The sequence below is a fragment of the Dipodomys spectabilis genome, unplaced genomic scaffold, assembly GCF_019054845.1.
Source record: "Dipodomys spectabilis isolate Male_0828 unplaced genomic scaffold, ASM1905484v1 ptg000098l, whole genome shotgun sequence".
Lineage (NCBI taxonomy): Eukaryota > Metazoa > Chordata > Mammalia > Rodentia > Heteromyidae > Dipodomys > Dipodomys spectabilis.
Genome location: NW_024870775.1, coordinates 7,234,673 through 7,250,824, shown reverse-complemented (window position 1 = coordinate 7,250,824; position 16,152 = coordinate 7,234,673). Strand labels below are relative to the sequence as shown.

Below are 16,152 nucleotides of genomic sequence, written 5' to 3'. Positions count from 1 at the left end.
AATCCCAATACGATAATACTAGGAGACTTTAACACACCACTCTCACCAAAGGACAGGTCTACCAACCAGAGGATTGGCAAAGAAGCTACCGAATTAAGTGAGGCCACACTTCAAGCGGAATTAACTGACATCTACTGAGCATTTCACCCTAAAGCAACACAGTACACATTCTTCTCAGCAGCTCATGGAACTTTCTCCAAAATAGACTATACCATACTTCATGCAAAGAACTTGAGCAAATACAAAGGGATCGACACAATCCCCTGTATCCTATCTGACCACAGTGTAATCAAGCTAGTTCTCAATAACAAAGCATACCACAGAAATTTCTCTAATACATGGAAATTGAACAGCCACTTCGTAGCAATGCCTGGGTAACGGAAGAGATCAGAGAAGAAATAAAACATTTCCTACAACTCAATGAAAATGCAAACACCTCGCAAAGAACCTTGTGGGACACAGCAAAAGCAGTACTGAGGGGTAAATTTATTGCCCTCAGTGCCCACATCAAGAAAATGGAAACAGACCAAGTAAATAATCTCATGTTGCAGTTAAAACAGCTAGAAAAACAAGAAAAAAATGGATCCTAAAGTTACTAGATGGAGCCAGATAACCAAATTAAGAGCAGAGATTAACCAATTAGAAAATCAGAAAATTATAGCCAAAATTAACCAAACCAAAAGCTGGTTCTTTGAAAAAATAAATAAAATTGATGGCCTGTTGTCAAGATTAATTAAAAAAAGAAGAGAGGAAGCCCACAATAACAGGATTAGGGATGTCACGGGAAAAATCACAACACCTACCCAAGATATCCAAACAATCCTAATGGACTACTTTCAAAAGTTATACTCTATAAAGGAAGAAAACCTGGCAGAAATGGATGCATTTTTAGAGAAATACAAGTTACCCAAACTGAGCAAAGAAGAAGTAAACCAATTGAATAAACCAATATCCTACAACGAGATACAGGAAGCTATCAAAAGTCTTCCAACAAAAAAAAGCCAAGGACCAGATGGATTCACAGCAGAATTCTATAAGACCTTTAAAGAAGAACTAATACCCATACTCTTCAAGCTCTTCAGAGAAACAGAGAAGGGAGCTATCCCAAACTCATTCTACGAAGCCAATATCACACTCATCCCCAAACCAGGGATTTACAACATCATAATGCTGAATATCTACTGAGCTAGGCTTCATGTTAAATTTGGAAAAAAAAATTACAAGCCAATGTTGAACTAGTAAGGGGAGCAAGTATAAAAGATTTTAAGGTAACTAATGGATGAAAAAAATTGCCTTAACTAACAGTTTCATGTCCTAGACAGTGCACATTGAGAACATGTACAAAGAATGTTTGAAAGACCCATGAAAAAACAATGTATTATTCAGTTGGCACTAAGATACACCACAATAAAAGTCAAACATATTTTACTTTATGTTGACATACACAGAGAAAAGTTCCCAATAATGTACTTTAGAAATTTTTTTGCGGGCTGGGAAAGTGGCTCAGTGGTAGAGCGCTTGCCTTGCGTGCCTGAGGCCCTGGGTTCGATTCCTCAGCACCACATAAGCAAAAAGGAAAAAAGCCGGAAGTGGTGCTGTGGCTCAAGTGGTAGAGCACTAGCCTTGAGCTGAAGAGCTGAGGGACAGTGCCCAGGTCCAGAGTTCAGGCCCCACAACTGGACACCCCCCATCCCCCAAAAAAGAATTTTTTTTTTTGCTAATTTTTATCTGTAGTTAAAGACCCATGAAATAATACAAGGGAGCATTGAGCACTGAGGAGTTTCAAGTCCACTATCTGGAAGTCACAGTTATTTTTTCCTCCATTGGTGATGGTTACTAACAGAGCATTGGCTTTTCAGATGGTACCAATTCTGTGATGAGGCACTTGAAGAGTTTGAAGGTTGGGGCATGTGAAATATGGGGCTGGAAGGAAGCATGCTGCTATTCCATTGGAAGCAAAAGGTAGTGTAGGCCCATAGAATACTTCTTCTTTGCCTTCTCTGCTTACATCTAGAACCTGGATAAAAGCCAGAGGCTCATTTGTCCAAATTGAATATCCACCGACTAAATATACTCTCCCATTGTGGACAGCAACTCCAGATTCATTCTGGCCAGTCAACAGGTTAAAATTGCAATGGGTCCACTGATCAGTGTCCATGTTATAAGAATCTGTGTGACTCACAAGAATCCGGTCATTGTTGTAATCCAGATCATTGCCTCCAAGAACATAAAGCTTCCTCTGGATGGCTGCCCTGGAATGGTAGACTCTTCTCTGTAGCATGGGGCTGCAGCTTATCCACTCATTCTAAAGAGAGGGAGAGGGAGAGGGAGAGGAAGAGGGAAAAGGAGAGGAAGAGGGAGAGAGTGAGGGAGAGGGAGAGGGAGATAACAGTGAGCACATTAGCAGTCCTCCTCTCTTCTTTTCTTAATTAATCTTGCCAAAGGTCCATCAGTTTTATTTATTTTTGCAAAGAACCAGCTTTTTGTTTTATTAATTTTATTTATAATTTTCCCATTCTCTAATTAGTTTCTGCTCTTAATTTGATTATCTGGCTACATCTAGTAACTTTAGATTCCATTTTTTTCATGTCTTTTAGCTGTTTTAATTGCAACATGAGATTATTTACTTGATCAGTCTCTATTTTCTTGATGTGGGCACTGAGGGTAATAAATTTGCCCCTCAGGACTACTTTTGCTGTGTCCCCCAAGTTTCTTGGTGATGTGTCTTCCTTTTCATTGAATTGTAGGAAATTGTTAATTTCTTCTCTAATTTCTTCAGTTACCCATGTATTTGAGTAATTTCTGCAGTATGCTTTGTTATTGAGAACTACCTTGATTCCACTGTGGTCAGATAGGATACAGGGGATTATGTCAATCCCCTTGTATTTGCTTAAGTTCCTTGCATGATCTATGATATGGTCTATTTGGAGAAAATTCCATGAGCAGCTGAGAAGAATGAGTACTATGTTGTTTTAGGGTGAAATACTCGGTAGATGTCAGTTAATTCCGCTTGAAGTATGGCCTCAATTCGGTAGCTTCTTTGCCAATCCTCTGGTTGGTAGACCTGTCCTTTGGTGAGAGTGGGGTATTAAAGTCTCCTAGTATTACTGTATTTGGATCTATTTTATTCTGTAAGTTTGAAAGTATGTGCTTAACATATTTGGGTGCTCCAATGTTTGGAAAGTATAAATTGATGAGGGTAATATCCTCCTCTTGGATTGTTCTCTATTAACAGGTAGTGCCCTTCCTTGTTTTTTTGTATTTATTTTAATGAAAAGTTTATTTTGTCAGATATCAAGATAGCGACTCCTGTTTTCTTAGTGGGGGCATTTGATTGGTAGATCCTTTTCCAACCCTTCACTCTGAATTTGTTTGTATGTTTAGCTGAGAGGTGGGTCTCCTGAAGGCAACAGATGGATGGATCATGTTTTCTGATCCAATCTGCAGTTCTTTTTCTTTGGATTGGTGAATTAAGTCCGTTAATATTTAAGGTTATTATAGAGAGATGCATTGTGGTTCCTGTCATTCCCTGTTTTCCTAAGTTTTTCTTCTTTCCTTTCTTCCTGTGCTTACTAAGTTAGACTTCTACTCATAACCCATTCCTGGTTTCTTTCTTCAGGTTGTGTTCCCCCTCTTATTATTCTTTGTAATGCTGCCTTATTGTTTATGAATTCCTTTAATTTTTCTTTCCTATTAAAAATGTTCATTTTGGGCTGGGAAGGTGGCTCAGTGGTAGAGTGCTTGTCTTGCATGCATGAGGCCCTGGGTTCGATTCCTCATCACCACATAAGCAGAAAAAGATGGAAGTGGCGCTGTGTGGCTCAAGTGGTAGAATGCTAGCCTTGAGCTGAAGAGCTGAAAGACAGTGCCTAGGCCCAGAGTTCAGACTCCACAGCCAAAAAAAAAAAAAAAAAGCCAAAATGTCCATTTCTCCATCGAATATGAATACTATAATGTGCCAAGAAGTGTTTCTCCTAGGATCCTGCTTGTTAGGAGTTCTATATGCTTCTGTAACGTAGGTAAGATGTTCTTTTTTAAGATGAGGGAGATTTTCATTGATAATCTTGTTGAATAGGTGTTGCATTCCCTTGCTTTGATATTTCTCACCTTTGTCCACTCCAATTATACAAAGGTTAAATTTCTTGGCACTATCTGCTTGCTCTTGGATTTCCCTTTGGCATAATTTAAGTGATTTTTCCTTATCTGTGACTTTTTGGTCCAGTTGGTGCATTCTGTCTTCTGCATCTGACACTCTATGTTCCATTTCGTTCACTTTGTTAACTGTGGCTTCCATTGTGGTTTGCATGGAGGAAATGGACTCATTTACTGATTCAATGTTGGGTCTAAAAGTAATAATCTCACCTCTTCATGAGGTATGTACTACCTCTATTTTTGTACTAATCTCATCTCTTAGTGAGGTGTGTACTGCCTCTATTTTTGTAGTAATCTCATCTCTTAGTTAGGTGTGCACTGCCCTATTTTTTCATGCACCTCCTGTTTGAGATCCTGCATCTCTTTTGACATTTTGTCCCTGTGTTCTTTAAATTTCTGGTCTATTTCTCACTTTAGTTCTTGAGTCATTGCCTCCAGTATCTCTTGGATGTAGCTTTTGTCTTCCATTCCTGCTTTGCTCCCACTAGGGCTCTCCCCTGGGTGGCTGCTGGCTTTTGGAGATAGCTTGCTATCCTGGGTGTTGATAAACCTTGTAATTTTTCTCTGTAATTTTTGCATGGGGATTCAGGGATTATTGGAGACTATCTGAAATTTTGTTTTGGTCAATAAGTGTCTGTCTTTGGTTTGTTGCCATTTCTGAGTTGGTGGAGAGAGTTTGTACCTAGTCTCAGTTCTGTTGGCGGCCGACCTCCAGCTGCTGGTCTGACCCACGTAGGGCTCTTGGCTCTCTGCTGTAGATCACTGACCGTTCCTGCCTTTAGAAGGACTGAGCGGCTTAGACTTCTCCTGTTTACTCCTCCAGGTGCTCTTGGTGAGATGAGTGTCCTGGATGTACTCTCCCAGTTGCTAGAGTCTGCTGTGGGCTCCTGACTTTTTTTGTTTTTGGCTGGTAGTGGGCCTGAACTCTGGGCCTGGGCGCTGTCCCCCAGCTCTTCCACTCAAGGCTGGCACCCTACCATTTGAGCTACAGCTCCACTTCTGGCCCTGTCTGCTTATGTGGTGCTGAGGAATCAGCTCCAGGGCCTCATGCACACAAGGCAAGCACTCTGCCACTGAGTCACCTTACCAGCCTGAGCTCCTGACTATTATCAGGTGCGGGCGGCCTGAGTTGTTCAATTCCTGGCCTGGGATATATGGGTCGGGTTGTGGTGGGGTTTGGACTTCTGGTTCTCTTGCCCTGGGCACCCAGGTCTTTTGCTGTCATGGGTGTGATTCCCAGGGGTGAAGTTCCCTGTTTTCCCTCCTCTGCTGAGGTGTATGCTCAGCTTCTGACTTCAATAAGGAGAAGTCGGTTGTGTTGCTCAGGCACCACATCCCCAGGCCTGGTCCTGGCTCCTGGTCCTGGCCTGGGGCATGCCAGTTGGACCTGTGCTGCTCTGTATCCCACCTGGGTTACACAGCCTGGAGTACACAGTTCAGGTTTCTTCCACTGTTGGCGGTTGTGACCCAGAGGTGCTGTTCCTGGCTTGGGTGTTTAAGATCTTTTCCGGGGGTGCTCTTGATCTAGGGTGGCTGGCTGGGTGTGCTGCACAGTTTGGTGGAGCTCCGGAAGAGTTCCCAGTTTTAGTGGATCCTGTAGTTCAGGTGTTGGGGTAGGGGTCTGGGTCAAGACCTGGGGGTTCCCACAAGCTCTGGTCTCCCTTGAGGAGGGATACACTGTGCGCTGTGGATACTCACCTGGAGCTAGTTGTTGTTTCTGTGTGATGCAGGTAGTTCAGTCAGAGTTCAGTTGAGATGCTCGTGGGCTCAGAGGGCGGTGCTGGCTCTGTGTGCTTCTCCTCTGTCTCTGCCTCTGTGGATGCTGTTCGGGTCAGTGCCGTGGGATGGGCCACTCCTCAGGTGCAGGCTGTGCACTGGCCTCTGGCTGAGTGGTGGGGGAGGGGTCTCCGTACAGGTTCTGAGCACTGGGGTTTGTCTCTGCTTGCTTTACCTGGATCAGCACCAGTACCTTGCAGGTCTTCTGCTCTGGCGTTCTGTGGGAGACCCGTGTAGTTCTGGGGTTCTCGCGTGTGGCCGAGTGGCTTTGGTGGGATGGAGCCCCTCTGCTCAGAGAGTGAGGGGTGGGGGTGGGATCTTTGTGCAGGCTCCCGGCTCAGAGGTTTCTCTGTTCATCACCATCAGAGTCCGAGTTGTGTGCTATTTTGCAACTACATTTGGTGTGTTCTAGAAGCTTCGCAAAAATATTAATAATAGGAGGTTAGTCAGCCTGACAGGTTATGCAGGTAGTCCCTTTCTGATCAGAGCAAGCATACCTGAGTACTCCTGACTGTTAACCTAATCTCCTCCATCTTCTAACACAGTGTGATATCTTAGACCTTCAGCAAAACAAAACTGCCAATTACCTGGACAGGATTTCTGTGTGTTATCTGAAACTGAACTTTTACCTTTCCTTAAAGAGATGGGAAAGTAGTGTCCATGTGAGTTGTATGTTTCTAATACCTCATGATTAATTTGTACTTGAATATGCTGGAATGATCTCATCTGTGTATCTGAAACCCAGCATTTTATCTGATTGTTCTCATCTGTGTACTCTGTATACAGTGGATCTTTAAAAGTACACAGTGCTCAGGTTGGAGGGCATGGCTCAGTTGGTAGAGCGGTGGCCAATGACTGAACATATCAGGTACTGAGTCTGAGTTCCAGTCTCATACCAAAAACAAAAAAAAAAATACACAATGCCTTCAATGAGCATATGATTCAATGAGAGAACAGATACCATTAGAACATTCTTCTGGCGAACACTAAATTCTGGAACGTGTGCAGTGCAGCTTTTCATATGCCAGTCTTGGCATGTTTGAAGTCCTTATCTTATATAGAATTAAATTCACAAAGATTTGTTTCCTTTCATCATTCCTTCTAGAGAAAGATTGTGTTGGTCAAGGCATCATGCTGGCTCTGTTTGTTTTTTTTAATTATATATTTTAATTATATATTATATATTTTAATGTATATTTGAATTATATATATGTTAATTTAATTTGTTACTTTATATTTTGTTGTTTTGGGGGCTTGTACTCAAGGCCTGGATGCTGTCACTGAGTTTTTCTGCTCAAGGTTAGTACTCTACCACTTTGAGCCATAGCTGCACTTCTAGTTTTCTGGTGGTTAATTGGAGATAAGAGTCTCACAGACTTTCCTGCCTGGGTTGACTTCACACTGGGCCCCCCAGATGTCAGCCTCCTGAGCAACTAGGATTACAGGCATAAGCCACTAGCACAGGGCAGATAATTACTCTTTCCTTGGCTATTATTCAATTCAATAGATGAACAACAGAGCATAAACCTCAACTAAAGCAAATTGTTAGTTTTTAGCTTTCCTGTTCTAGTCTTAAGGAATGCCAAGCCTATTTTTGTTGGTAAATAATCTCAACTAGTTTGACCATGGCGTGGAGATGGGTAGAGTTGGCAAAAAAGGACATTAAATTAGTTTTTGTAATGAAAGTATAGCAGTCAACTATGTGTTTTAGAGGAAGATGATAGAATTTTAGCTCTACTGAGATTCCATTGCTTAAAAAAAGATATACTTAGTGCTGGTGGTTCTTACTCAGAGGGCTGAGACCTGAGAATCATGGTTCAAAGCCAGCCTAGGCAGAAAAGTCCATAAGATTCTTTTTTTTTTATTGTGAAAATACTGTACAGAGGGGTTACAATTACATGGGCAACCCATAAGATTCTTATCTCCAGTTAACCACCAGAAAACTGGATGTAGAGCTGTGGCTCAAAGTGGTAGAGTGTTAGACTTGAGCAAAGAGCTTAGGAGCAGTGTCCAGGCCCTTAGTTCAAGCCCCACATATAACAAAAATGTTATGTATAGAAAAAGTTTGGGATTTGAGTAAGTTCATTAAGCCATCAATAGCAACCATTAATGCAGTATTTCACTATTTGAAGTATGGTAGCATTAGTAATGTAGTAATGTATTCCTTGCCCACTGCTCTGACGGAGAAACTGGAGGTGAATGTTTTATATGCCAGTGCCCTTTCTATTCATATGATTTATATCCTCTGTTCTTCCTGCTGAGAGCAAATGTCACTCTTCATTGTGGGAAACATCTTGGAGCTTCCGTAGAAGTCATTTGGTGGAGGAATCAGAATTTCATCTCCAGGTGTGGCTGCAGGCCTAAATCCCACTATTTTCTCTACTGACATCCATTGGGGAGTACCATCTATCAAACAATGGTAGACCCGAGCAATTTGCAATCTCCTTTCTTTATTAAATACACAGCCAGCATTTTGTCTTCATTACTAGATAGCTTTCTGGAAGCCTCTTGCTGTGTCTCGGTTTCTACAAGTATAGTGGGTATGCAAGCATGAGTCCTAGCTGACAGTGCCTGATCAAGTGAATGGGAGATGGCAGGAATATACTGGAGTTCACTGGCCTTTATGCTTCTGTTCCACGGTCTTGCCTCCAGGTTCTGACTCTTGCTGATATTCAGGCTTACTGCCATTGTTTTCTTTGATTACCACTGTATAGGACTCCTTTTACCCTTGAAATCACACACACACACACACACACACACACATCTTCAGCCAACAGATTTATGTATCTTTCTCACGCAGTTGCTTCAGAGAAATAGGGCTATGTGGCTCCTGCTCCATCCCTGGCACTGTACCCAAGGCATTCACTCACTGGGCCCTGAATTAAGATGAATAAATGCCCTGGCACCAGTCACTCACATTTGTCATCCCAGCTACTCAGGAGGATGAGCTCTGAGGATCACAGTTAAAAGCCAACCTGGGCAGAAAAGTCCATGATAATTTAATGTCCAATGAACCACCAAAAAGCCAGAAGTTGAGCTGTGGCTCAAGCAGTAGAGCACCACTTTTGAGAAAAGGAAAAGAATAAATAGATCTATCCATGTTCTTTCCCTGGCACTTTCTGGAAAATCCTCACTCAGTCCTCACCAAAATCCTCACCTCATGGTGACTGCCTGTCAGCCTGGAGACTTCAGGCTGTTCCACAAGCTCCCAGCAGAGGAAGCTGAACCCAAAGGCCTAGTTGGGAGTTAACACATTTTGCCAAGGGGACATCCACTTAGTAACTTTGCATTGCTGAGATAAACCCTGTAGAGGAGGAAATATTTTATTTTGCGGGAATCTATTCCCATAGCCTGAGACAAGACTGAAACCTCATAGCAGGAACCACTAGGTGGAATGAAGTCTTCAATTCATGGTAGTTTGGAAGGAGAGCAGGAGAGGAAGGGAGAGGGAGAGAGAGAGGGAATGGGAGAGGGAGGAAGAGAGAGAGGGAGAAAGGGAGGAGAGAGGAGAGAGGAGAATGTAAGAGAAAAGAGGGAGAGAGATGAGAGAGAAGAGAGAGGATAGAGAAGAGAGATGAGATGAGAGACAGATGAAAGAGAAAAGAGGGAGAGAGAGGAGAAGGCTAGAGAAAGACAGATTGAAAGATATGAGTTGAGAGGGAAAGATGAGGGAGAGGGACATAGGACAGAGACATATTCAGGGAGAGGTGAGAGAGAGAGAGAGAAAGAGACAAAGATAAGAGAGAATGAGAAACTTCAAAGAGTAAGAAAGACAAAAGGAGAGGAGAGAGAGGGAGTTGAGAGAGACAGAGAGAGAGAGGGAGAGAGAGAGAGAGAGTATTGATGTGGTATATTTTCTTGCAATGCTGTCCAGCAATGTTCTTCCCACACAGAGGTCCCAGGAATTAAATATTTTTGACATTGTGGTCACTCCTTGCATGGGCCGGTTTCAGATCCACATTTGACTTTTAGACAAAGATTACATTAACTTACTTTGACTTTGTATAGTGCCTAGAAAAATAAATCAAATTTTTATTTTTTTATCATTTTGAAGCATATATTTAACATAATTCGTTTTCTTACTCTTAGTTTGAATGTATCATCACCTCTCTGATATTTCTGCATGTCTGTAAACATATTTTCTTGCATCTGTTGTATTCCATATTGAACTCTAAAGGCTGTTAGAATAGGGAAACTTAGATAAATATGGTTGACAGACCAGGATGGGATCTCAGGCTTAAAAGAGCTTGTCAGTTTCTTGTAGTATTAGAAAGTGAACAAGGTTCCTCTTTTCCTCTTCAGTTCATTCCTTTCCACTCCTGGGTCTTTTGTTCTAAAGCCATTAGGTGGAGTAAGCAAGTTGTCTCCACATTGGGGTGGAGGTCAAAGCTATGGTGGCTCAAAGTCGGGAAGTTGGGATGAGAAGGCATGTTTATGGAGGTAAGTCTGGCCTGAGTGTGGGGGTCCAAGTAAGGTGATAAACGGTGGGTAGCCTCTCATAAGCAGCCTTTGCTTAAATGGGGTGAGGAGAGGAGGGTGTCCATGAGATGGAGGTAGTAGGTTGAAGTTGACTAAAAATGTATCATATAGCTGGGCGCCAGTGACTCACACCTCTAATCCTAGTTACTCAGGAGGTTGAGATATGAGGACCATGGTTCAAAGCCAGCCTGAGCAGAAAAGTCCTGTGACAGTGAACAAACAACAACAACAACAACAACAATAGCAAAATCAATTGAAGCTGTGGTTCAAGTGGTAGAACACTAGCCTTGAGCAAAAACAAAACAAAACCTCAGTAACAATGCCCAGGCCCTTGATTTCAAGTTTAAGGACAGTTGCACGCACACACACACACACACACACACACACACACACACACACACACACACACACACACAGATAATAAAATAATGTCATAGATTGGTGATATTTCAGAGTCAAGGAAGGTTATGAAACCCAAAACCATTTGAGAAGTACGCACGGCCAAGGAAGCTAAGGAGATGAGACATGGAGACATGCTTGGGCTGGATGCTTCTGCTACACAGGACATTACTGAGACAGTAGGGGCCAGTGATTTGAGTGAGCACTAGAGGGCAGTGTTGCATTAGTGTTCCTTTCCTGCTTCTGAAAGGTTGCTTTGTGGAGATTTAGCAGAATGGCCCTGTTTGTAGGAAGATAATGTGTTCTACAACTTGGGGGACAATTTACTTTCTGATCCTTGAGGGAAAGTCTTTTCTTTGAACAAACTGCTTGTGGTTTTGTCATTCTTCAGGGAGGAAACTGGTACACAGCTATACGTTATTTATTTTTCAGACTTATCTTTTTAGTTCTTTGGTTCATTATCTTGAAGTGGTTGGACAGAGGAGTTAAGATTCAGCATGTCACTTTGGGAGTACAATGCATCTTATCAGAGTCACCCCTTCTGTTATTTTCCACCATCTCTCCCAACCCCAGCCATCCTCTAAATTTACCAGATTTCATTCTCATATATATTGAATATTCTGAAATGCATTCATCCATTCTTCTCCCCACGTATCTCCCCTTCCTCCCCTTCCCCTCACCTCTGCTCCCCAAACATGTTCCAGTTTCTTGATATTTATTTTGTTAAACTGTTGAGTTGTTTAAAGGACTTATTCCACTGGACTTCTCCCCTGTATCTACCCTGTATCTACTTTAATATGTGTGTGTATATGCATATGACCCTATATATGCTTATATATATTTATATATTAGTTTTCACTTCCAAACTTGCGAGAAAACATGAGTCCTTTGTCCCTCAGGGCCTGACTTCTTTCACTGTGCATGATTGTTTTTGCAGGTCCACTCATTTCCCTGCAAATGACAAACTGTCATTCTTCCTGATAGAGAAGTAAAACGGTGTCTTTTCCTCCACTTTGGCTTCCTGTCTCTCACCTTGGCCTTGCAGATCCTCTTCAGTCCTCTATGGAGACAGCACCCCACTGTCACAGATGATGTGAGCTTTGAAGCGTGGTGCTCCTACATTTTGAATCTCAGCTTTGGGCCAAAGTTCCCAAGTCTCTACTAAATAGTATACCTTGGCCCACAGGTTTGGGCTAAATTTCTGCTTCCATCTGTCCCATGGATAAATGCTATTGAACACGAATTATCTCTGGCTAAGCCAATGTTAGCTGGTTAGAGAGTCCCTGCCTGAGACAGGGATTCTTTGCTTATGGTTTCTCAAGAGAATCCTCCCAGGAGGAGAAGAAGGGGTATGCCAGGGCCCAAGGGAAAAGCTGGGTGAAGAAGATGTTGTGTTATGGGACATGAGTCAACCTCTCCCCATGGCAAGCTCTTAAGTCACAGTTGTATTCAAGTTCACTGTTAAAAAAACAGGGCCAGTGTAAAGACTATAGACATATCAACTCTTACTTGAAGTGACTTTTATTTAGTCAAGCATGGTTCTCCAGAAAGTGGATTCACTGTGAGCTGTGGACAATTAATGCAGTGACTGGAGCATGGTCCTTGCTCAGTTAATGTGGTGTCTTCTCTACACACATTTATAAGCTTTGTGATGTTGAGAATACCATCCACTACCTTACTAAATTTATGGTATGTCACCTTCCCCATCTACAGGCTGATCAACTGTGTCACTCGATAAAAATCTGATGATCATGCCCATAATCCTAACTATTCAGGAGGCTGAGATCTGAGGATCGCTGTTAAAAGCTCAAAGCCAGCCCCAGGAAGGAAAGGCTGTGAGAACCTTATTTCCAATTAGCCACCCAAAGTGTTGGAATTGGAGCTGTGGCTCAAGTGATAGAGCACTAGCTTTGAGCACAAATGCTCAGGGACAGTTCCCAGGCCCTGAGTTCAAGACCCAGAATCAGGATAAAAAGAAAACAAAATCTGATGATTGTGTGATGTGTTTAAGACATGGACCAAGTGTAATGAGTAGGACTCAAATGGCCAATATTCATTTCCAAGACTAGATTCCAGCATTGTCACCTTCAGATTTGATTTCTTTTTAAGAAATAGCATTGCAGAAACTTTCCATGGAGCTTAAATATGAAATTGTCGGTGTCACAGAATCACTCAATTCTCTATCATGAATTCAGTGCCTTCCTTGCTCAGCTATTGTGGTGTGAGGCCTGAATAAAATAGAATATAGCCATTTTAGGTTTAGATTTCATCCAGTTAAGGCACTATAACTGAAAGTCCAGGAACTGTATCAGCAACTCCCCTTGAGCCCAAACTCTGAGGAACTAAGATAACTCCATTTTGAGCTGACACCATCATCTTGTGACAGACAGTTCACAAAATAACATCGAAGGGAAAAACAATTCTCGGAAAGACTGCAGAAGTTCCAGTCAAACAAATAAGCTCCACATAGCCCCTTACAACAGCCAATCAGGAGAAAATAGACTGCCCGAGTGCCAGATGTCCCAGTGACAGGATAGTGCGGTTTTGCAGGCCTTGAACTGCTAAACGTGGACCAATGGTACAATTTCTGTGAATATCAACCAATCATGTAACTGCTTGTGTGGAAATCCCCTAAACTTGTTTGTTTAATGCTATACAAGCTGTGCTGACTTTATGCTCGGGGCCTTGGTTGCCAAGTGTACAGAAGACCAAGCTGGAGCTTGCAAATAAACAACTCTTTTGCTATTTGCATTGGTCGTGGTCTCTAGTGATCATTCGGGGTGGGGGGGTCCCGAGTCCGAGCCCAACAACTCCAAGAACTGAGTCAGCAATTCCCCTTGAGCCCAAATTCCAGGAACAACCCTCTTTATGGAAAATTCCACTAACTACAGCTAAGTTCCAAATGTTCCTGCAAGATAAAGACCACTTGGTGGCAGCTCAGATCATCTGCTTTAGCCAGTCATTTCCACGAGCATCAGCCCCATGAACCAACCAACCCCCAGTCCCTGGTTGGTTCCTGCCACTGGTTAAACTAATCATCTTTTAGAATTATTTTATGAATTTCCTGCGGTGTGATATGATTTGCTAAGTGATGCTATGGTGTATACAATGTCCCTGAAGCCCTATAAAAACCCTGCTGAAGGAAGGTTCATGGCTCTCAACTCTTCTGACCCCCTGCATAGGTGATGGTTGTGAATCCAGGCTCAAGCTTGTAATAAACAACTTTCGTGTGATTGCATAGGAGTCAGCTCCTTCATGGTCTTTAGGGATCCTTATCTGGGCATAAGACCTGGGGGCTCCTCCGGGATCCCCCAGAGAGTTGGACCCCAATTGGTGAGTTGTGATTGTCTGCTTTCACTTCTGTGTGGTTGTGTTTCATTTTGGGGGCCGGAAATCTGAGAATTTGAAAATCTGTTCAGGCTGACATAAGACCCAGGCAGACCTGCTAGAGGGTGGTCAGTCAGGGGTCTTGGAAGACATTCCATCAGGGGTCTTGGAAGACATTCCAGGTCTTTCTAAGAGGGCGTGAAAGCCCCCCCCCCCCATAACTCTGGAAATTCTGATTGGACAAGGGAGGTCGTTCCTGTGGACTGGCCTAGAGCCAGCATCTGGTTTCATTTCTCCCTCTGGTTGACAGTTGGGATCTGTTGTTTGTCTTTTTGTGTATTAGTCTTGCTTTTGTGTGTGATTATTCTGTTCTACTTTGAGTTGCCAAGCAAAATGGGATAGACTTATACCACCCCCACTCTTCTTTCCATTTTGGAAATATTAAGGAGGTGAAAGAAAGAGGCCAGAGTTTGAGTGTAGAAATTAAAAAGAATAACCTAATTACATTTTGCAGTACGGAGTGGCCCACATTTGAAGTTGGGTGGCCTGCAGAAGGGATATCTGACCTATTCACTATCCACAGACTTATGAGTGTAATCTTCTCCCCAGGGCCTAATGGCCACCCAGACCAGATCCCATATATCCTGGTTTGGCAAGACCTTGTTGAGGACCCCCCCTTCCTGGTTACAATCTTTTTTACCTCGGCAGAGACAGGTGCTGACAAAGATCCTCGCCTTCCAAGACCGCTTTGCGGAATGGGTACAGCCCAGCACCAAACCTTTGACACCCCTTTACCCCATCTTACAAGGTGGCATTGATGAAGAACTAATTTTTCCCGAGCAGTTTTTCCCTCCCCATACCAGTTGCCTGTGTCGCCAGAGCATGTCATAGCAGAACAGCCACAGCCTCAGCTGCCGGAACTGGATGAGGCTGGAGCAGCGACTGCAACAGCAGCAGTAACGGCAGTGCAGGGACGAGGGGGAGGGCACACAGGGCAGTCTCCCTTGGCCCCCAAGGGCCTGCAGATTCCACCGTGCTTCCCTTGCAGGCAGCCGGACCCCCTGATGCAACCGGCAACCAACTCCTTCACTACTGGTGACCGAGACAACTAGAAAAATCAAAATGCTCCATTTTCTGATAACCCTAACGATTTTATTAATCTTTTAGATACTGTTTTGTTTACACATCAGCCCACAAGGGACGATTGCCAGCAGCTCCTCCGAGGCCTATTTACCATGGAGGAACTGGAGAGAATCCAAGCTGAGGCCCGGAAACGCATTCCCAGAGAGGACGGGCAACCAACAATAAACATTGACCTCATCCACCACACCTTTCCCCTTACATGACCATCTCCCCAGGAGTGGGATTTCAACACAGAAAGAGGTAAGGAGAGGCTCCGGGTCTATCGCCAGCATCTAATGGCGTGTCTCAAAGTGGCTGCTCGCAAGCCCACTAATATGGCCAAGGTGTATGGTGTTCAGCAAGGTAGAGAGGAGTCCCAGGCTGCATACCTAGAAAGAATATAGGAGGCGTTTTGACAATACACCCCCATGGATCAGAAGCAAATGAATGTCAGGCAGCAGTGATAATAGCATTTATAAATCAGGCGGCACAGACATTAAAGGAAGTTACAAAAGATAGAAGGCCTAGAGGGGAAAAATTTGCAGGACCTGATAGCAATAGCAGAGAGAGTGTATAACAACAGAGAAACTCCAGAAGAAAAGCAAGTGAGACTGAGGGCTGAAGCTAGAAGGACCAGAGAAATAGAAAGGGCTGAGGAAAGGAGAGCTAGAGCAGGGGAAAATTCGAGACAGACTCGGGACATGGCAAGGGTCCTCCTAGTGGCCACAACCAGAACCATGTGTAAAAGATGGCACCAATTGCAAGACCTGGCAAAAGACCAACGTAGGGATGGTCGTCAGCGGGAGCATCCCAAGTTACAAAAGGATCAGTGCACCTACTGTAGAGGAACAGATCGCTGGGTAAACAACTGCCCAAAGAAAGCCAAATGGAAGGCTT

The 16,152-nt window shown here is 43.3% G+C and overlaps 1 protein-coding gene across 1 annotated transcript; it reads right to left on the bottom strand.

The window, feature by feature from the left end:
• Positions 1–1,760: 1,760 nt before the first annotated feature.
• On the bottom strand, positions 1,761–15,548 carry LOC122113670 (kelch-like protein 32). The gene is made up of 3 exons (XM_042686732.1): positions 15,368–15,548; positions 14,994–15,241; positions 1,761–2,305 (listed from the first exon to the last, which is right to left on the bottom strand). The coding sequence occupies exons 1-3, from the start codon at positions 15,546–15,548 to the stop codon at positions 1,856–1,858; spliced, it is 879 nt and encodes a 292-aa protein (XP_042542666.1). The 3' UTR covers positions 1,761–1,855.
• Positions 15,549–16,152: the final 604 nt, after the last annotated feature.

What these genes read in the sequence shown, in the direction of transcription:
- LOC122113670 (XM_042686732.1), bottom strand. Translation starts at nt 15,548, where the DNA reads ATGCTGGCGATAGACCCGGAGCCTCTCCTTACCTCTTTCTGTGTTGAA. An exon ending in TTCTCTCCAGTTCCTCCATG is followed by an intron (nt 15,242 to 15,367) that starts GTAAATAGGCCT and finishes TGATTTTTCTAG; the next exon opens with TTGTCTCGGTCACCAGTAGT. An exon ending in TCTGGCGACACAGGCAACTG is followed by an intron (nt 2,306 to 14,993) that starts GTATGGGGAGGG and finishes CCCTCTCTTTAG; the next exon opens with AATGAGTGGATAAGCTGCAG.